This window comes from Trypanosoma conorhini, assembly GCF_003719485.1.
Source record: "Trypanosoma conorhini strain 025E chromosome Unknown Tco_14.4_contig_00001, whole genome shotgun sequence".
NCBI classification, from domain to species: Eukaryota; Euglenozoa; class Kinetoplastea; order Trypanosomatida; family Trypanosomatidae; genus Trypanosoma; species Trypanosoma conorhini.
This window is the reverse complement of record NW_021704087.1, coordinates 9,472-28,036: the sequence shown is the minus strand read 5'-3', so window position 1 is coordinate 28,036 and position 18,565 is coordinate 9,472. Positions and strand designations below refer to the sequence as shown.

Sequence of the window (18,565 nt, the reverse complement as noted above, 5' to 3'; positions counted from 1 at the left end):
CCACACCCCCTCTCGGGCTTCAACGACACGCCTGTCAAACTTCTCGACTTGGGTGCAGACGAACACACCGGTGCGAGAGGGATGGGGCGAATTTGTTGGAGCCAACGGCGACCGTTACTTTGGCCAGTGGGACAACGATCTGCCGTCTGGGTTCGGTTGCCTGGTGACGGCCGGCGGTGATCGCTATGTGGGTTTGTTTGACGAAGGGAAGTTTCACGGCACAGGGGCTCTTTTCTCTCTCTCCTACGGGAGGCAAAATGCCTGCAGCTCCCTCTTGGACGGGGCGAATTTTGTAATCTCGCGTGCGGCGCAGTCGAGGCAGGCCACCGACGTGGGAGCGGAAGCTGACAGGGACGACGATGACGACGATGCCACGTTAGGCGCATCAATGAAGGGCCTTGAGAAGGAACGGTGGGGGGGCGTCATTTTTGATGGTGGGTGGGAGCAGGGCCGCTTTGTGGGTGAGGGGTACGTGACACTTCCGTGCGGATCAAGGATCCTTGCTGAGTGGAGGAGCTCGACGCTTCCGACCAACGGTCGTGTGTTTCTCGGCTCCTTCTACAGCCGCACTCAGGCTGGCATGAATGCGCGTGGCTGGTTTCAGTGCTTTCATTGGGAACCGCTGCTCTGTGGCACCTGTGAGGAGTTGCGGGTGGAGGAGTACGATGCCTGCGCCGCGTATCGCGAGCGACTCCGTGGTGCAACGACGCAGGAGGAGGTGCAGGCAGTACTGGGCGATTTTTGCGGCAACCAGGGCGGCGTGCGAAACGCATTGAGGCTGTTCCGCCGTTGTTTTTACTTTCTTCATGGGACCTGCGGGAAAAGCAGTGAGGTTGGCGGCGGTTTGGGTCTGAACAGGCTCGGCTGGTGTTATCTACGCAGCACGTACGCGGGTTGCATTCACCGACGAAATGGGCGCCCCATAGTAGTGGGCGATGTGGACTTGGCGATGACCGACATCATTTCCTTCGTGCGCTCCGTCGAACGCTGGGCGGTGGCGATGCTCGGCGACGCCGCTGTGGCTGACGGCAGTTCTGCGATGTTCGTCACGCGCAGAGTCTTGGATTACGTCCTTCGGGACACCCACGACGTCTTGCTGAACCTCTACCTCCAGGCCTTCACGGAGGAGGATGCTTCGCTCGCGCTTGCGCTCGAGCGGCTGCGGGGGCGCACCACACTCGACGACATGGGCGTCGTTTTCGCCCGCCAGCAGAGCGAGGAGCAACTGTTTGACCCCTACGCGGACGCGATTCACTGCATTGAGCAGCTCGGGCAGAGCACGCGCACGTTCACCGGCAAGCTGCGAGTTCTGGCGCAGTGGTCGAGGGAGATTGACCTCGCCGCACGGCTGGCACAAGTGAGCCTTGACGACAAGTCGTTTTCGCTTCTCCCGCGAGGCCACATGCATCTCGCATTAGGCTCCGCAGATGATCTTATTCCCATTTACCAGTACGTTTTGCTCAAGGCGCGGCTGCGTCACTTGTACGTCCACACCAAGCTGCTGGTTGACTTGAGCAGCGAGGACATGTTTATGGAGTTCACGTCCCCGGAGAACTTCTTTGTCACGACTCTGCACGCGTGCACCACAATGTTGGCGAGGCTGCACCCCCTGCTGCGTGACAAGGGGCAAGTCTTGGTGCCCCCTTCTTTCTTCGAGTACCAGCTCCGCTCAGCGGTCCGCTCAGTGAAGCGCATGGCTACTGCCTTCCTCGACGTCTTCTCGTCGCACACGGGGGAGGTGTGTGCCGCGCAGGACGCGGGTGAGCTGCGTGACATTGCCGTGGGGTACCTCAAGGCGTGGCTTCCCGAGGCGCTGGATGCTCTCTCGACTCGGGTGGCCACGCACGCGGGGCGGGGCGGCCACATGGTTCCAGTTTCGGGTCTGCTGCAGAGTGCGACGGCAGGGACGCTGTCTCACCTGCACGACGGTCAGTGTCCACGCAGCGTGGCACTTTTTTGCTGGTTCGTCGCCGCTCACGTTGTGTCCGTACTCAAACTGGGGTTCTGCATCGTCACGGCGAACCAAAACAGTGACCCTGCCGGTGTGTTGTTGGTGGAGGCAGACGCCGCGAGGTTTCTGGAGCGCTACTACCACCTTTACAAGCAAAGGGGGAAGAAGAGTAGCCAGACGGATGACGACGACGCTGCTGTGCTGCTTCTGCGGGAGCCCATACTACCCTCTTTTTTTCACTTTGCCGCCTCTGTCTTGTTGGATGCGTTGTGATGTCTCTGGACGCACACACATGTCTTTCTCTGTATATATGTATTGTATATGTGTGTGCGTGTGCGTGTGTGGGGGGTGTGTGCATCTCCATCTATCGGTCTCCTTCTGAGCTGCAGCAGCGGAAGCCGCAAGGATTAGGAGGAGGAAGTGCAGGGACAGGCGGACCGTCCCAACGGTAGCGCGCGATGCCAACAGAGGAAGCGTCCGTGTAGTAGGAGTCGTTTGCTGCGTATCTACTTTTGGTTGCTCAGGGAAATTTTTTTGCTTCCGTGTTATCTCCTCCCTTTTCTATTTCTATTCCTGTACTGTAAGCTGAGGAGGGGAGAATAACATCTGCACATACACACTCACACACAACTGCTCTTGTGTACGCACCACACAAATATACCAACTGCCATTTTTATCTATCCATATATAACCACACACACACACACACACACACGTTAGAGCATAGCATTTCCCTTGTATATAACCGTAATCTCCGCGGGAGAGGGGAGGGGTAAGAATGTTTCTGAAGTTCTTTAAAAAGGACAAGAAGGACAAAAAGGAGAAGGAGAAGGAGAAGGAGAAGGAGAAGGAGGAGAGACGTTTGCGCGAGAAGGGCACCCGCAACAGCCACGATAATACGGCGACACCACCGCAAGATAAAGTTACAAAGGACGACTTTGAGAGCTTGGATGTCCTCGGAAAAGGTTCGTTTGCCTACGTAGTTCTTGTGCGTCGCGTAGGCACGAATGACTACTATGCCATGAAAGTAGTCAATAAACAGGGGCTGCTCGATCACAACCGCTGCCGCGATGTGTTTATTGAGCGCAATGTCTTGTCACGCCTCAATCACCCATACCTGCTAAAACTGTACTGGACGTTTCAGTCGGAGCATAAGTTGTTCTTCGTCATGGAATATATGCCTGGGGGCGACCTAGACAAGTATATGAACAGCCTCCCCTCAAAACAGCTGGACCTTTTTACGGCGAAGCTTTACGGGGCGGAAATTCTTTTTGCGTTATTATGCCTGCATGAACACAGCGTCATCTATCGCGATTTGAAGCCGGAGAACATCCTTTTATCAGGGGAGGGGCACTGCGTGTTGGCAGACTTTGGCCTTTCGAAGGATTTCTACAACCCAAAGGAGGGTGGGGATACGTCCGCCAAAGACATGCGGGCGAATTCGTTTGTTGGTTCGCCTTTTTATGTTGCGCCGGATGTGCTGAAGCAGAGCGAGTACACCAACGCCGTAGATTTTTGGTCGTTTGGAATCCTGCTGTACCGTATGATTTGCGGCCGAACACCATTTAACGGAAAGAGCATGCGAGAGGTGTTTGACAACATTCTTTACTCCGATCTGCGTTTTCCCAGCAGCGTCGAGGTCCCGGCGGAGGCGAAGGACTTAATCAGCCGGCTGCTTGTGAAGGACGCCAACCGCCGCATCAAGGCCCCCGAGATCAAGGCGCACCCCTTCTGGACGGGCCTCAACCTCGACGAGGTGATGGAGCGCAAGGTGAAGCCGCCAAAGTGGACACCGATGCCCTCGATAGCGCAGGAGATGGCGGAGCGGGCGAGCGCGGGCGGCGCAGCCGCCTCGGCGAAGACTCCCGGCCACGTTGTTAATACGCCCGCGCAGTCGTCACAGCTGAACGCGCGGCAGCAGCAGCTTTTTACGGGGTTTTCGTGCACAGCGGACAATCACTTGAAGAATATTTAGGATTTTCGTTTTCTGCTTTCTTTCCATTCCGCACCGCTGGAGAGAGTGTGCGGTACGGCACCCGACGGCGGCGAAGGCGCACGGGGGAGAGAGAGAGAAGATTGAGGCGGAGGATGGACGAAGAAAAGAAGCAAAAATAAATTAAGGAGGCGGAAGCGTTTCTTCGTTTGTTCTCTATATGTTTTTCTGAGAAGCGGAAGATATTTTTCCTTTCCGATGTGTTTTCCCCAGCTGGTTTCTTTTCCCCCTTTACCTCTTTTTCCGTCCCTCCTTTTTCATTGTTGTTAGCTTCCGAGGCGCCATTAGGTGGCACCGCGTGGGCGAGAGGAGGGAGGATGGGGGAGTGGGGGCGTAATAAAAGTCGCATGTGGTGGACCTATGTATGCGTGTGTGCGTCGCGAAATTTTTTTTTTGTTACACGTTTTGTTTGTGTGGTTACGTTTCCTTTCACCCGCCAATTTTCTTCTGTACAGATTGTGGGAGTTGCACGCCGCACCGAAACGTGTTGTGCCGCGCCTCATGTGGCTCTGATTTTTTTTTTCCGGCGGGTCTTCAAAAAGGGTGGGCCCATTCATACTTCTTCGTCGTCCTCCTCCTCTGCTCCCTTTGTTTTCCCTCCGTTTTTTTCCTGTGTGTTTCTTTTGTTACCCGCTTTTTTTTTTCTCTGCCTTCTTCTCAACCCCACAGCGGTTCCCCCCGCAAAGGCCAACAAATACCCCCATGACGTCTGTTACTACCACAATGAGGGTTGGCGGACACGCATTCTGGCGTCTGCAGAGAACTTTCGCCGTGCTGTGGCTGTACATTTTTTTTCCTTGAGTATTAATTTGATTGCGCCTGTGTGAGTGAGTGAGTTTTTTTTTTTTGCTGTTTTCGTCTCCCGCTCTGCTTGCGTGTGTGTGGTAACCACCTTCCTTTCCTGGCATGCAGCCTGTACCGCGACGCCGGTAGCGAGAGCCTTTTTTTTGTTTCTCTTCTTCAAGCCCTCCTGCAGCCAGAAGGACGCGGGGGAAAGAGTTACTTCAAGCCCCAACGCCCACCGCTAGGCGCACCCCGGGGTGCTGCTGCTGTTTGCTTCTATGCCTTGGCGGGCAAAAAAGCCGCTGCGTGGGGAGAGGAGACGGGGGAGGGGCACTTCCGCCGGGGCCGCAGAGACGCCCTCGCCGCCCATTGGCGGGAGCAGATTACCTTCGCACGTGACCGAGGTGGCGTGGGGAAAAACCCGGCGCCACGGTGGCCCTGCCAGCGTCGTCGACCCTCTCCTTTCTCTCTTGCTGAGACTTCAACGATTGCAGCTCTCTGTCGTTCACGCGTTGGAGTCGTTGGGTGTGCGGAGTGATCGGTTGGAGCCTTACGGTTACGCATGCGCTGATGGCGAGGCTGCCGCGGTGTCGGGGAATACTGTGAGGGGGGACGATTTGTTGCCGGACACCCTAAACCCACTGGAGCGCTATATGCTTGCACACAAGCACAGAAGTGCCGGTGACGTAAAGACCTGGGGTGGGCTTTGCGGCCTCACGCGAGAGACTCAGGAGGCGTGCCTTGACGCCATTCTTCGCTGGGTTGATGACGGGTCACCCTGCGAGGACGCCCTGGATGTGGCCTCCTCGCGCAGCGCTTTGGTCGCCTCTCTTGCTGCGCCAGCGGGTGCTCCGTCTGCTGCAACTGCCGGCCCTGCCGCGAATAACAGTAGCGTGGCTGCACCACCACCTAATAGAAAACGGAGACGTTCTTCAGAGAACCCTGACGGCAGCGAAATTGGGTTTCGCCGTCATTGGCGGCACTACGCTGCCCAGCTTAGAGCGGCGTGCAGGGCGGAGCTTGCAGTGGTCAAAAAGGCGTGTGCCACTGATATTGGCAAGGGACTCTCTTCCTGTGCAAAGGTGGGAGAACTCGAAACGGGCCAAGTGGCAGGTCTCACAACTCCTGCTGCAGCCTGCCTTGAACGGAACTACAAGGAGCTGACCATGGCCAAAGACGCCTTGGCGGAGCGTCAACGGGGCATCACGGAGCTGCTCTCCTCAATAGAGAGTGCCATGGATGACTATGCTGAGCAGACACGGAAAGTTGCCGAGTACGAGGAGTCTGTTTGGTCCAACATAAGGCTTGCCAACTGCGAGAGCATGGCTCTGCTGGAGTTGAGCCGTCGCATAAGGTCTCTTGCGGGCTCATCGTAGCTTCTGTGTGTGTGTTTGTGAGTTGCGATACCATCGTCTCCCATTGCCTTCTGCGCGGAAGGCATTCCGTGCCTCTGGCCCCTTCACTCTCTGCTTCCACGAGCATTGACGCTTATATATATATATTATAGATCTCTGTGTGTGATTCGTTCGCTTTACTATTCGTGTTATTCTTCTTGCTGTTTGGATAGGTGTCGCCGTCGTTGATTGCTTTTCTCTTCCCACCTTGGTGCGCACGGGCCGCGGCGTAGGAATGGTCCAGACGAACAGGAAGAAGGAGGAGGCGCGTGCCGAGAGGCTGCGAAGGCTCCCACAGACCGACCGACTCAAAAAGAGTGCTCTGATAAAGAAGCAAACAGGACGTGTTCTCAATGCGGCGGAGAAGCACGCGATGAAGATGACCTCCGAGTACGGGGAGATCATTCGGCTGTGGGAACTGCTGCGGGTCGCGTCTGACCCCGCAGCGAAGGAGACGACGACGACGACGACGACGACGAAGAGCGTAGGGGAGCGTAAGGCGGAGCGGTACGAACACAAGTACCAGACGGTGGATCTCCTGCTGAAACTTATTGAACCAAAGTTTGCCACGCACGCGAAAACGCCCCGGGTGAGCCGTGTCATCCAGTCTATGATTAAATACGCCTCCGTGACGCAGTTGGAGCGTCTCCTCGCGCTCGTTTCACAGTCTTTTGTGGCTCATGCCACAGACGCCTACGGCCATTTTGTGGTGACCGCATTGATCCGTCACGCCCCACATAGCCTCCTCGACAAGTTGCTTTTACTCATCGTTCCTGCCGTCCCTTCGCTGGTGTCGCATCGGTTTGGCATTGAGGTTCTCCACGCAGCATACAGCAGCCGTCTCTGCACCTCCACCAATCGCCATATTCTCATCCTGGCGGTCCTGAAAGACAACGTTGCCGTGATGAAGCGGTGGAAGGGGTATCCTGTTTTGGAGGAGGTGCTGCAGCAAGAGGTGGCGCAGCGGAAGCGTCTGCTCTCTAGGCTTTTTGAGCTCTGCGACAAGCTTGTCTCGCAGAAGGGTGCTGTCGACTACCCATTTGCGCAGCGCCTGGTTGCAGCCTACCTCAAGCATGGGCGGAAGGATGAGGTGGCTGAGTTGTGCGATACGCTTCGGCCGCATTTGGCAACGTTGTGCGCCACACGCGAGGGGCCCCCGATTGTGTCGACCGCCTTCTCCCTCGTCGAGCCCAAAAAACGCAAAGAGGTGCTGCGTGCCCTCTCCGAGGACCTCGGCAGCCTTGCGGTTGACAAGTACGGTGCGCCCGTTGTCGCACGCCTCTTTGACCTCGTCTACGACGTTCAACTGCTGCGCAAGTACGTCGTCAATGACTTGGAGGCGCACCTCACGCAAGTTGTTAACAGCCCTTTTGGACATCAGATCCTGTTGCATCTTCTCACGCCGCATGTGGAGCGGAAAAATAAGTTCCTGCTTCCGAACTGGTTCCAACACAACTTGTTTTCGATAGAGAACGAGGAGTGGAATCGTCACACGTGGCTTACGCATGAGTACAGGGAGGAGACAGTAGAGATATGCTCCAAGCATGCTATGGCAACTCACCTGTTGGTGTTGCCTTCCATCGTGAGAAAATTTATCGTCATCGCCTCCGACCCAGCGGGAGGAGGCTCGGCGCTGAACCGGCACTACGCTGGCCTCATTGCACGAGAGGTGTTGGTTGTCAATGGGACGCTGGATGCCTACAAGGCGGCACTCCAGCTCTCAAAGGAGGATATACAACTGCTCACACGGTTGGCGCCTGCAATGGAGCAGAAGAAGCGGTTGCGTGACGACGACGACGGCGGCGGCTGTGCGACCACTGAGACCCCACCGGGGTGCAAGAAAAAGGCACAGGAAGCTGAGAAGCTTACTGCTTCTGCCAAGGAGCGCGTGGGCTCTCGGGCGGCGAAGGAAGATCGCAGAGGCGCGTTGGTCCGCGAGAAGAAGGCGGCGTCCGCGAAAAAAAGCACCAAGTTGGGAAGAGGCAGCACGAAGGCGGCACGCACAAAGTAGCGGTGTGGAAACTTTTTTGTGCGGTGCAATTCCACGGGAAGCATTGGTGTGCCAAGCATGCGCCGACACCGCTCAGGACGCATCAGCGGAAAGAACAACAACAACACAAAAAGGGAGAATTCCGCAGAAACTGGGGGGGGGGGAAGAAAGTAATAAAAAAAAATGAAAAAAAGGTGGGCCCATGCGAACGGAAGAAGACATGGGCCGGGGGCTGCCGAGGAAGAGCGGAGGTGGATTAAATAGCCGAGTAATTCCGTCAACTTATTTGTGACTTTTGTGCTTTACCTTCGCTGGCATTTTATGCATTTTGCTGCTGCAGGAGGATCGAATGTCTGGTTTGATGCCCTGTTTTATTTCTGCTCTCCTTTTCACGTTTTTTTAAAAAAATTTTCTATGGGAGGCAGGAGAGCGAAGAAGCGGGAAGCCTCCTTCTTCACAGTGGTCCGGAAAGTGTCGTTGACGGGGCGATGGAACTAGCCTGGCTGCAGTGAATGCTGCCGGTCGGCTGGCAATGGCGATTGCTTCCAGGAGTGGAGTTGATGCAGCACGGGAAAGGGGGAAAAAGGAGATGAATTCCTTCCAGGCAGCTGTTGGGGAGGGCAGTGAGGAGTTGGCGCAGAGTTGCTGGGTGGCCAGGGTTTTACCCTTTGCGCATGGATGCCGCGGTGTCTCACCACGTTCACCACACGAACGTTGGTTTGTGGGCAGGTGTGAAACGGGTCGGGGGAGGCACTCAAACCACACTCACAATTCCCCGTGGATGGGGTGTGCGTGTGGGAGAGAAATGTGGGCCTCACTTCCGCGTTTTTTTTTTTGCTTTTCCCCCTCTCGCCCTCTTCCTCTTTGTTTGTTTGTGCCTTTCTTGCCGGCTGCGCTCGCCTCCTTGCCTGGCTTCGCGGAGCGGTGAGTTTTGGGCCTTGCCTCGCGGTCACCCGTGCGCCGATGAAGAGAAAGAGAGGGGGATGATGGCTTCTGCGGTTTCTTTCTTGTTGCAACGCGCCGTTCTTTGCTAGTAACTTTATTACAGTAGCAAAATGCCTCGTTCTTCCGCTGGTTCCCGCGGCCGGGTTGATTCTGCCGCAGCAGGCGACGCCCTCAATTTGCCCCCACCGGACCTGGCGGCTGTGCAGGAGCTCATTGAAAAGGCCAAGTCAAGGGCGCGGGCAACCACTACACAGGGGAAGGCCAACAAGGGAGGGAGGGAACCTGCTGGGCAGGCTCAGGACGCGCCAAGGTCTAACACTGACGCACTGAACGATAAGTGTGGCCTCACCTCTGCACGTTTGGTGGACTTTGCGTGGGCTTTTGCTGTAACCTTCGTTACGGTGTACTTGACTGTGGCGGGGTACCTGCTGTACCGCCGGACTGTAGGGAGTTCTCAGGACTTCCCATAGAATTTGTGCTGGGGCTCTCTAGACTTTTGGTTCCCAACACGGAGGATGTGCGCGGTGGCCTCTGCCGCCTAAATGTTGATCAGTTTCGTTGTCTGTGTGTTTGCTTCGCTTGTTTATTCCTTTTTATTTGGGCCAGCGTCCTGTGGGCCTTTCTTGATGCTCGCTTTGAAGGACTCTTCTTTCCCCTCCGCTTTTTTTTTCTGCTTGGATTCCGTGTCCTTTTTTGTGTGCCTTGCTTGGCACATCAGAATACACAGCAAACATTGAGATACTTCAAAAGATGGTGCAACAGACTGCAAAGTCGGACAGCCAAGGTATCTGGGCCAAATGCTTTGGTAACGCGGAGGTGTTGTATTCCCGATCGACGACGGATCGATTGACGGACTTCGCCGGAACTTTTCTCGTGGCGTGCCTCGCAATTTATTTCACGGTGGCGGGGTACCTCCTGTACCGTGAGGCTGCCTTGTCGCCAGCCTAGGGAAGGGCTCTCAGAGATGCTGTGCGTGTGAGGGGTTGACGGTCCATGTTGTGTTGGTAGCAGGGGTTTGAAGGGAGATAGATTACAGTTTGTTTATGCGTGTGTGTGTGTGTGTGTCTGTGTGTTTGTGTTTGTGCCTTGTTTCGGCGATGGCCACGGTGCAGAACGCGTTTGTGTTTCCCCGTTTTTTTTACTCTTCGGTTTCGGTGTGTGCCCACTGATCCACACAAGGCATTGCCTATTCAGGTGCGCAGGTGGAGCTACCGCATCTCTGTATTGCCCCCCTGCGTTTGACAACACGCGATTCCTCATGTGCGACCTCTTTTGTGGGGGGTTCTGATCGGAACAACGCACCCCGCCTTGCTCGCCTTTACAGGTAGAGGAAAAAGCGCATTCCTCCTATGCTGTCTCTCTCTCTCTCTTTCTCTTTATCTTTTTTGTTGTTGTTACCAGACATACATGGTCTCTGTGGAGTTGGCTGGCCATCAATGCTTTGTGGCTTTCAGGGCACCACCGCAGAGGGAGATACCTGCTTTTGTTTTGTTTACTGCGTGCGTGCGTGTTGCATCTGTCTCATTTGGGCGAGGCACCCGCACCACACGGCTCTGGATAAATTCACGCGGTCATGGTCAACGCCGATACACAGCCCGATACTAATTCTTCTGACACGGAATTTGCCCCGTTTGGAGGAGTCCTCGGCGTGGCGGACAGTGGCGTTCCGGCCCGCTCAAACGGTGCAAGAAACTTCTTCAGCGAGAGTATATGTGTCGCCCCCGTTCTTAAGCGCATTGGGGTTGCGACCTCCACGGCGGCCATTGGGACCTATGCTGCGCTGGGACACAAGTGGCTCTCCTTGGAGTTTGCGCGTTGCTACTTGGCGCCATGGCCAAGGGCGTGCGGCTTGCGTTCGTACCCACAGCGGAGGACCTGTGGGAGGGCAGTGAGGTTGTCACCAGCATGCCAAGTGGGGCTCCGGTGCCTGTGGAACGCGAAACGTACGGAGAGGCCACACAACTTCCATCTGTTGGGGATTTGCTGATATGGAGTCGCACTGAGGAACTGCCGTACGGGCCTCTTGCTGCTGTGACTCGTGTCTCCGAGAAATGGGTTTGTGTTGCGGAGCAAAATTACGAGTTTAGGTGCTGGCAGCGTGGGAAAAACTACAGCCGCCGATTTGCTTGTGGGAGAAGCGAGGCCGGGGTGACCGAGTGCTTTGGTGAATCCCACCTGCTGGGCTGGATAACTGTACAGGCACCTCCGTACGACTTTTCTTTTGGCGATCTGCCAGACAAATAAAGGCATCTCCTTAGCCGTGATCATGTCGCGCGACAGCCTGTGGAGAGGAAAGGTTTGTTGCCGTGGTTAGATCCCTCTGAACGCTCTGATTATTTTTTCCAAAGCGCTTACTCACCACTGGTGGCTGCATGGGCGAGGATGCTGTGGCCAGAGAGATCGACGTCCCTGAAGGATTTTATCTGACGGATTACGATATGTGGTGCCGTTTTCGGTATGCCACCAATACCTTGCATGAGATCGCCATGAAGGCCACACGTCGTATTTAAAACGATCCCGATTCAGCTGCCCTCTTGGTTCTGTACTTTGGAGTTCCAAAGGAATTGCATCCGCAGCCTCGCCGGTCCTTTGAGGCGATTCCGCCCATGTGTGGTCAGTTTGATTTTGGCTATGACGGCAAGGAGATGCTCATGCTTGAATACAACCGTGGCTCCTCCTCAGCCATGCTGGAGTGCGGTGGCACTCAAGAAAAGATGGCGCGCCGCTATGGCGTGGAGCTGGGCACCTCCACCGGTTCTTTCCTGTACGCCAAGATTGTCAAATACTTTAAGTGTTTACTCCAAAATCGGCTTTTGTGCCCTTCCCACAAGCTCATTCACTTTGTGATTGATGGTAATGGCGAGGAGTGGTATACGGCGCTCTACGCAACGAATGCTGCTGAGGCTGCGGGGTTTAGGGCGAAGTTGTGCTTCAAGCTGGCGGATTCCTCCTTCGGGTGTGCCACCGGCGGGGCGAAGCTGGCTTCGTCAGCAACAGAGCAGCGGCCCATTGTCGAGCTCGAGGAGGAGTGGTTTCTGCTGGTTTGGAAAACCTGGGCGTGGGATACGGTGCTGCTTCAATACACCGCGCGGCTTGCCCAGCCGGGGTCTCAGCGCATCCGCTGAGCCGACGTTGTCTGATATCCTCTTCAATGATCACATACGCGCTCTTGAGCCTCTTTGGAAGGCTCTGACGGGCAGCAAAGCCATTTTTTCCCTTCATGTATGGCGCCGCCCCCAACCACCCCAACATTGTGCCTGCCAGTTTTCATACCACGAATGAAATTGTTTCGGCTCCGTACCTAACCAGACCCGTCAGTGCCCGTGCTGGACAGAATATAGTCATGCACAACACGGAGGAGGATGGGAATGCTATTGCCGCGGCGCCTCACACCGCGGCGGCACCAGTTCTTGGGAAGTCCATTTCTGCGGTGTTATTCGACAACGCACCGGCTGACACACTTGGCGCGTCCTTTGACAATGCAAATGAATCCTCGCCGGGGAGTTTTTTTTTTGTTTGACTCGGCTGTCGTTCACCAAAGCCGTGTTTTTCCCGGGCGGTACGTGAAGAAATAACTTCCTATTTTTTTGCGGCTGGAATGTGGGAGGAGAGGCGGGCGGCATTGTGGCCCGCGAGGATACTTCCAGGATTACAAAGCTTGTGAGCCTTGCCATACCCGCGCGCGTGGTGCGGGAGCGCGCCTCCTTGCGTTTCACGCAGACCGGCGTCACATGTGGGGAAAACTGAGACCCCTTTATATTATTAATTTTTAGTCTTTTTTTCTTTTTCTGGCCTGCGAAAACGAAGGCAGGAAATGCAAACGGCAAAAGCCGAGAGAGCTCTGATGAATAAAGCAGGGAGGAGCTAGTGGGGTGGTGCTGCCTCGCAATAGGATGCGCAGGGAACGGTTTTTAACCCCTTTTTTTTTTTCGGTTTATCCCTCCATCGTGTTGGGGTTCAACCCCCACGGCAGCTGAGCACTCGGCTCTGCCCACTGCCGCCGCCAATCCCTTTTTTTTTGCGCCATGCAGCTTGCTGGGCGACGAAGATATATACATATAATATATATATATATAGGTGTGCTTCTTAACAAAATTGGCAAAACGGCAATAAACTGAGGTTGCTAGCAAGCTCTTGTTTTTCTCTTCGTGCTCCCGCGGAGGCTGAGGGTGGAAGGCGTGTTTGCGTGCATGCGCATGGCGGTGCACTTTGCTCCACTTTGCTTTTGCCAGGTTATAGTATTAGGTGTGCGTGGGAGCATGCCCCGGTGTATCGAGTGCAACGCTCTTGTTCGCCGAATTGTTCAGCCAGAGACGGAGATGGTCGATAAGTGTGTGAGGTGTGGAAGATGCTGCGACAAGTACTATGAATTTGCGGATGTTCAAAAGTGGATTGACGTTGTTCTCTTGGAACGACGTGCCTGGACCCATGTGTTGTATAACCAGCGGGGGATTTTTTCCTCGTTGTTTCTTGCGGCGGTTTTTTGTTGCCTGATTGAGGCCTACGTCGTGCGGACCACATGCGTGTATGCGGAGTTAAGAGGAGGCAAAGACCTTTTCTCGGCAACGCAGGACAGCAACTGGGGCGGCGGAGAGGACAGTCTGCAGCTGGTGAGAAACCTTCGTTCAGAAATGCTACCGCGGATGATGTACCCCGAGACGTGGCCGACGCTGTTTCTATACGCCTGTCTGGAGTACTTACTCTGCCTGGTTTCAGCTGTTTGGCTTGGTGTGCAGTCGCAGCGTGGCGTTGCCCCCGGGCAGGATGATGCAATGACTACCTGGGCAACCTCTCTGAGCCTCACCTACACGGCGAAGCTGGGATACCTTGTGTTTTTGGTCTGGCGCATTCCCATTCCCCTAGTTGTTGTTGTGGATTTCGTCTTCCTCCTCTGGATGGTGCGGGGATTCAGGGTAGCGGCCAGCAACCACCCCAGCCGGCTTCTGGCCGTTGCTGCGGTTACTGTGACTCTGCTTTCGCGAGTCCTCTTTCGTCACTTTACCGGCTGGAGCCCACAACTTATCTTTTGATCTTATGCTGCGTGCTTGTGCGACATTGAATGTATGCGTATGTGTGGTATGTGTGGTATGTGTGAGTGTGTGTTTGCCCTTTGGCGGCATTTTACTGCGGTCCCTTTCCTCTGCTTTGGCCCGCGCCTCGCACGCTGCTTTCCTTTTCCTTCTTCCTCCCTCTCTCTGTCCTTGGTTTTCCTCCGCCTGTGGAAATGCACGCGGCGCACACAGGAAAGTTGAAGGCGACAGTTTCCCAATGGAAGCGAAACTCGTTTGCTGCGCCCACCAAGCCAAGACGCCCTCTTTGCAACTTCCTGGGGCAATAAAGGTGGTGGGCAACACGTTGCAGTTCAGCTGCCCCCAACCCCTGAAGGATGCCGGGTTTCCGGTGGCTGAGGCCTCCTTTGACGTCGATGCAGCGTTTGACAGGCCTGACCCACGCACCCTGTTCCAAGAGCTTTTTCCCGCTGCCGCCGCAAACTTTCTCAAGGCACGCAAGAACCTGGTCGTGTTCAGTTACGGCGTGCGTTCGTCGCCCAAGCGGCAACTCATGTACGGCTCCGCGTCTGGCGAGGGATATGCCACACGCGTCATCTCTGAAGTCCTTCAGTCGGGCGCCAAAAAAGGCATCTTCGTCCTCTCATGCTACGTCATTGGGCCAACCGAGCATCTTACAGACCTCCTCAACTCTAGCAATGAGCTTGGCGTTGTCGTTGACTCCGTAAAGGAGGGACCTCGTGTTCGGATGCTGGAGCGGCTTCGTGTGTCCTCCGCCGGAGACGTTCGTGCGGCAATGGAGACAGTTGTGAAAAACTACGAAAAATATTTTGCATCCGTGCTGTGTGAAAGGCAGCCAACGCCTGAACTGGAAGCACTTCCCCCCTATTTGCCTGACACAGTCGTTCTGCAGCTTTACCGCTACGAGGATGAGGCGGCCTTTACAGACCACATGGATGCCAACTCCTTGACATTTATTGCCTTGGGAGACGCTGAACGGCCCGTGCTGTGCGGGATTGATGCCTCGGCGCAGCAGCAGTACGAAAAGGCGCAACGCACGCTTGCATCGGCCACGGGAATTGTCTCCAGTATTCGCTGCAGTCGGTTGCGAATTCCCTTTGGAAAGTCGAAACTCAGCCAGCTGCTGCGCCGAGCATACAATGCAGAAAAGGGCAATCCCAACAACGACCTCAACGGTCCCACGGACACGACTTTCTTGATCCACGCCTTTTCAGACGCTGCATGGGCGGAGGAATCGTTTCATTGCCTCTCCGTGACGCGCCGTATCTGCAGCATTCTGGGCTCTACGGGGCTCGGATCCGCCACACGGGACCTCGCCGTCGACAAGTGGCGTCTTGACCAAGACGTAATGGAGCTGCGGGATGAACTCATGATTGCCCGCACCGTGTACGACTACAGACCCTGCATCTACGAGTCCAACAAGCCCATTGCAAACATAAAGGAAGAGGAAATGAGGCGCATCAATGCCATTCAGAGCAAACGTGAAGAGGCGCGAGAAAGGCAGCTGGCGTTGGTGCGCGAGCGCGCCAAGCATGAGGCGGACAAGATGATCAAAGAACTTGAACAGACGAGCGGGGCGACGTTGGGTGAGCTTGAGAAGACACTTGAGGCCAAAAAGAGGGAGAACACTGCGCTGCAGGCCGATCGCGAAAAACGCGTCCGGGACTACGAACAAACTTTGGAGAAGATTCGAAGAAAGAAGCAGGAGGAGGAGAGCGCCTCGCAGCGGTTAAGGGAGGAAATGCAGCAGTTGGAGCAGGAGCTTAATGTACGACAGAACGCCATTGAGATGAAAAGGAAGCAGCTAGAGATGGTGCAGCTTGACAAGGCGAAGGGGCGAGAGGCCATCATGCGGGAGCGACAGTCGATTCAGGCGATGCGAAAGACGGTGCTGGAGGATCGACGCCGCCAACGCAAGCAGTGGATCAACCAAATTAAAGAAATGAATGCCAAAGTGCTAGAGCAGGTGCGTCTCCTGGCTGAGGAGCGGAGGAAAAATTGTGAGCAGTCGACGGCCAAGGAAGACGCGGCGGAGAGGGCGCTTATGGCGGATATCAAGACTATTGAGGAGTACTTGCCGAAGCTCATTTCGCTCGAGGATATTCCTGTCAATCCGGAGGAAACGGAAATCATTCGCCGCCAGTTTGATGAAGTCTTTTCGCAAGAAAAGCAGACTTATTTGGCCAAGATTGAGGAGGAAAAGGCCCGCAAGGAGAAGCTGGAACGCGGACTCGAGGTGTATCGGCAGCGCATGCTTAATGACTACTTGGCGAAGAAAAATGAAAAAATGCACGACGCCGAGGCAAAGGAGCAGCATCTTAGTTCGCTTGTGGATCAAGTGCTCACCTACCTACGTAATGGAGTCCGCATGACAAAAATATCAAGCAAGGGCAATGTTCGCAGGCGCTTCTTTTTTCTCTCGGAGGACTGCAAGCGGATTCATTCCTGTGAGCTGGACCATCAGGGGTTTCCGATCAATCGCAAGCGGCCTCCCGTCACCGTGTGGATACGGGACATCAAAAAGGTTGTCATCGGCTTGTACACAACCTCGTTTGTGAACTACAGCAGCGAGGCACAGCTGGCAAAGACGCGACAAGAGGCAGTTTCTGATAATGGAACGTACCGCCATGACCCGACGCAAAGCATCACACCAGCCAACCTTGGACTATGCAACTACCGCGCGTTCGCACTGGCACTCCGCGGTGGGAAATCCTTGGAGGTGGTGTGTGAGACGGACAGCGACTGCGAGGCCTGGCTCGTTGCCCTCAAGCGTCTACTGCATTTCAGGACATCTGTGGAAAAGATTCTTGAGGATCGACGGGCCATTTCGCGGGATATACATCTGCAGCCGAGCGACAATGAGGTGGAAATGCGCTGGGGTGGTTCCCTTGACATCCGCAATATGCGGGGGTTTGTTTCCCTGGCCCCCGAGGAGGCAACTCTCTGCAGCGACAATCATATCCCGCCAGCCCTCTTCCTTCGGGTCAAGCAGGAGCTGGCAGAAAAATCACAAAGGAACACGATAACCGTGTACGACGTCCGAGTTTGCTCGGGGTTGGACCTGTTCCGCTCCGGGCAGCTTTACGACTACTTGTGCGCAAAGCGTGTCATCCCGCTCCCGTACTAGGGCTGCTTGGTTGCTCCTTTATGTTTCTTTGTTCTCTCTCTCTCTGTGTGTGTGTGGGGGGAGGGGCGGGAGGGAGTTGTTTGCATTCACTTAGCCGTTTCGAGAAAATTTGGTAGAGAGCTTAATTGCAGTACAGGGCCGTGAAATAACGGTGCTTTTGCAAACTACCTGTCCATAGTGTTTCTGTGTGAGGGTGGGGAACAAAAAGAAAAGGATGTGATAGTTGTTGATGCGACGGTCTTTTTTTTTTTTACTACTACTATTTTCCTCACTGTGATTTTTGTGGCGGGGCGCAAGGGGGGTGACAGGGACGGAAGAAAAGGTCACGGCAACATTTGCCTTTCTTCCTCGCTGTCCGTATGGAATTGTGCCACTCCTCATTTCTCTTGGGCCTTTCTTCCCTGCATTACAGCCATTTTTTTTTTTTGCCACGCCTACTAGTCATGTTGTCCGGGGCTTCTTGCCACGCAGGCGTTCACAGTGAGGGGCGTCAGTCCACTTAGATGCGCCATCCAAGCATCTTCCCTGCTGCGCCGCGGGCACGCGGGTGGGGTTGGCGAGGATAGTGTTTCCCCTGCCGCCAGCAAGGACGTCTTGGGGTTCGTACATGGCGAACTGTGTTGGAGTGCCCGCCACGATGGTCTGTGCATTCCGTACAGCACGAATTACCGGCTTGTAGCAGTGGGCAGAACTCTTGCGTTTCGATAGACCTGTTCTGGACAATCAGCTAGGAGCAGGAGGCTGATGCAGAAGCAAGAACAGAGGGGTGCCATACATAAGACATCGATTCTGAACGGAGACATGAAGTGCCGGCTCCGTAGCCAGAGCTATCGCAATGAATTTGAGCAGAGCAGTCACGTCCATGTGTGAAACAAGGCTCTATTTAGCGGGACCCCAGACGGCGGTGGAGGAGGCCAACAGGCACCTCCAAGACCACCGCGAGGACGTTGTCACCTTCGAGGATGATTCGAGCAGCGAGGAGGAGAATGCTGCGGGGCAAGCACTCGCAGAGAGCGACGCACTTCTTGATGCCAATATTTTCAAGTTGCATGGAAATATGCCACAGGTTGACCGCGCCTCCGTTTTTAAGGCCTTCAAGCAGCTTGATGCGGCCGCCCAGCGTTCTCCAAGGGGTGTTCTCTTCTGTACAGACGTGGCTGCCCGAGGGCTGGATATGCCGCTGGTGGACTGGATCGTGCACTACGACCCCCCGGCGGATCCGGCGTGCTACGTTCACCGTATCGGGCGCACCGCCCGCATTGGCAACGCCGGAGACTCCCTGCTGTTTCTCATGCCACATGAGGCGGGATACGTCCCTTACCTGAGCCGCTTTATCGCCAAGGAGGGCGGGG

At 55.2% G+C, this 18,565-nt stretch overlaps 14 protein-coding genes across 14 annotated transcripts in view, besides 4 other annotated features; all 14 read left to right on the top strand.

Annotated features, from left to right (window-relative positions):
* The window catches only part of Tco025E_00021 (putative protein kinase), a gene marked incomplete at both ends in the record, with an annotated part of 3,303 nt that extends 1,079 nt beyond the window's left edge, over positions 1-2,224 (top strand). Inside the window, one exon of the mRNA XM_029366970.1 lies at positions 1-2,224. This exon is cut by the window's left edge and continues 1,079 nt beyond it. Within this exon, the coding sequence (XP_029232843.1) occupies positions 1-2,224 (2,224 nt within the window).
* Positions 2,225-2,254: 30 nt separating this feature from the next.
* Positions 2,255-2,306: a microsatellite.
* Positions 2,307-2,643: 337 nt separating this feature from the next.
* Positions 2,644-2,666: a microsatellite.
* Positions 2,667-2,729: 63 nt separating this feature from the next.
* On the top strand, positions 2,730-3,926 carry Tco025E_00020 (putative rac serine-threonine kinase; the record flags this gene model as incomplete). Its single annotated transcript, XM_029366969.1, has 1 exon — positions 2,730-3,926. One exon carries the CDS (start codon positions 2,730-2,732, stop codon positions 3,924-3,926), a length of 1,197 nt encoding a protein of 398 aa, XP_029232842.1.
* A 335-nt stretch (positions 3,927-4,261) lies between these two features.
* Positions 4,262-4,771, top strand: Tco025E_00019 (uncharacterized protein; the record flags this gene model as incomplete). The annotated part of the gene is made up of 1 exon (XM_029366968.1): positions 4,262-4,771. The coding sequence occupies one exon, from the start codon at positions 4,262-4,264 to the stop codon at positions 4,769-4,771; it is 510 nt and encodes a 169-aa protein (XP_029232841.1).
* Positions 4,772-5,005: 234 nt separating this feature from the next.
* Tco025E_00018 (uncharacterized protein) lies at positions 5,006-6,103 on the top strand (the record flags this gene model as incomplete). The annotated part of the gene is made up of 1 exon (XM_029366967.1): positions 5,006-6,103. The coding sequence occupies one exon, from the start codon at positions 5,006-5,008 to the stop codon at positions 6,101-6,103; it is 1,098 nt and encodes a 365-aa protein (XP_029232840.1).
* Positions 6,104-6,356: 253 nt separating this feature from the next.
* On the top strand, positions 6,357-8,132 carry Tco025E_00017 (pumilio protein 8; the record flags this gene model as incomplete). The annotated part of the gene is made up of 1 exon (XM_029366966.1): positions 6,357-8,132. One exon carries the CDS (start codon positions 6,357-6,359, stop codon positions 8,130-8,132), a length of 1,776 nt encoding a protein of 591 aa, XP_029232839.1.
* Positions 8,133-8,643: 511 nt separating this feature from the next.
* On the top strand, positions 8,644-9,039 carry Tco025E_00016 (uncharacterized protein; the record flags this gene model as incomplete). Its single annotated transcript, XM_029366965.1, has 1 exon — positions 8,644-9,039. The coding sequence occupies one exon, from the start codon at positions 8,644-8,646 to the stop codon at positions 9,037-9,039; it is 396 nt and encodes a 131-aa protein (XP_029232838.1).
* Positions 9,040-9,166: 127 nt separating this feature from the next.
* Tco025E_00015 (uncharacterized protein) lies at positions 9,167-9,526 on the top strand (the record flags this gene model as incomplete). The annotated part of the gene is made up of 1 exon (XM_029366964.1): positions 9,167-9,526. The coding sequence occupies one exon, from the start codon at positions 9,167-9,169 to the stop codon at positions 9,524-9,526; it is 360 nt and encodes a 119-aa protein (XP_029232837.1).
* Positions 9,527-10,091: 565 nt separating this feature from the next.
* Positions 10,092-10,148: a microsatellite.
* A 257-nt stretch (positions 10,149-10,405) lies between these two features.
* On the top strand, positions 10,406-10,948 carry Tco025E_00014 (uncharacterized protein; the record flags this gene model as incomplete). Its single annotated transcript, XM_029366963.1, has 1 exon — positions 10,406-10,948. The coding sequence occupies one exon, from the start codon at positions 10,406-10,408 to the stop codon at positions 10,946-10,948; it is 543 nt and encodes a 180-aa protein (XP_029232836.1).
* A 13-nt stretch (positions 10,949-10,961) lies between these two features.
* Positions 10,962-11,300, top strand: Tco025E_00013 (putative trypanothione synthetase; the record flags this gene model as incomplete). The annotated part of the gene is made up of 1 exon (XM_029366962.1): positions 10,962-11,300. One exon carries the CDS (start codon positions 10,962-10,964, stop codon positions 11,298-11,300), a length of 339 nt encoding a protein of 112 aa, XP_029232835.1.
* Positions 11,301-11,662: 362 nt separating this feature from the next.
* Positions 11,663-12,181, top strand: Tco025E_00012 (putative trypanothione synthetase; the record flags this gene model as incomplete). The annotated part of the gene is made up of 1 exon (XM_029366961.1): positions 11,663-12,181. One exon carries the CDS (start codon positions 11,663-11,665, stop codon positions 12,179-12,181), a length of 519 nt encoding a protein of 172 aa, XP_029232834.1.
* Positions 12,182-12,276: 95 nt separating this feature from the next.
* Positions 12,277-12,576, top strand: Tco025E_00011 (trypanothione synthetase; the record flags this gene model as incomplete). Its single annotated transcript, XM_029366960.1, has 1 exon — positions 12,277-12,576. The coding sequence occupies one exon, from the start codon at positions 12,277-12,279 to the stop codon at positions 12,574-12,576; it is 300 nt and encodes a 99-aa protein (XP_029232833.1).
* A 528-nt stretch (positions 12,577-13,104) lies between these two features.
* Positions 13,105-13,132: a microsatellite.
* Positions 13,133-13,246: 114 nt separating this feature from the next.
* Tco025E_00010 (protein ARV1) lies at positions 13,247-14,086 on the top strand (the record flags this gene model as incomplete). The annotated part of the gene is made up of 1 exon (XM_029366959.1): positions 13,247-14,086. One exon carries the CDS (start codon positions 13,247-13,249, stop codon positions 14,084-14,086), a length of 840 nt encoding a protein of 279 aa, XP_029232832.1.
* Positions 14,087-14,090: 4 nt separating this feature from the next.
* On the top strand, positions 14,091-17,213 carry Tco025E_00009 (putative kinesin; the record flags this gene model as incomplete). Its single annotated transcript, XM_029366958.1, has 1 exon — positions 14,091-17,213. One exon carries the CDS (start codon positions 14,091-14,093, stop codon positions 17,211-17,213), a length of 3,123 nt encoding a protein of 1,040 aa, XP_029232831.1.
* An 835-nt stretch (positions 17,214-18,048) lies between these two features.
* The window catches only part of Tco025E_00008 (ATP-dependent DEAD/H RNA helicase), a gene marked incomplete at both ends in the record, with an annotated part of 600 nt that continues 83 nt past the window's right edge, over positions 18,049-18,565 (top strand). Inside the window, one exon of the mRNA XM_029366957.1 lies at positions 18,049-18,565. This exon is cut by the window's right edge and continues 83 nt beyond it. Coding sequence (XP_029232830.1) covers positions 18,049-18,565 — 517 coding nt within the window.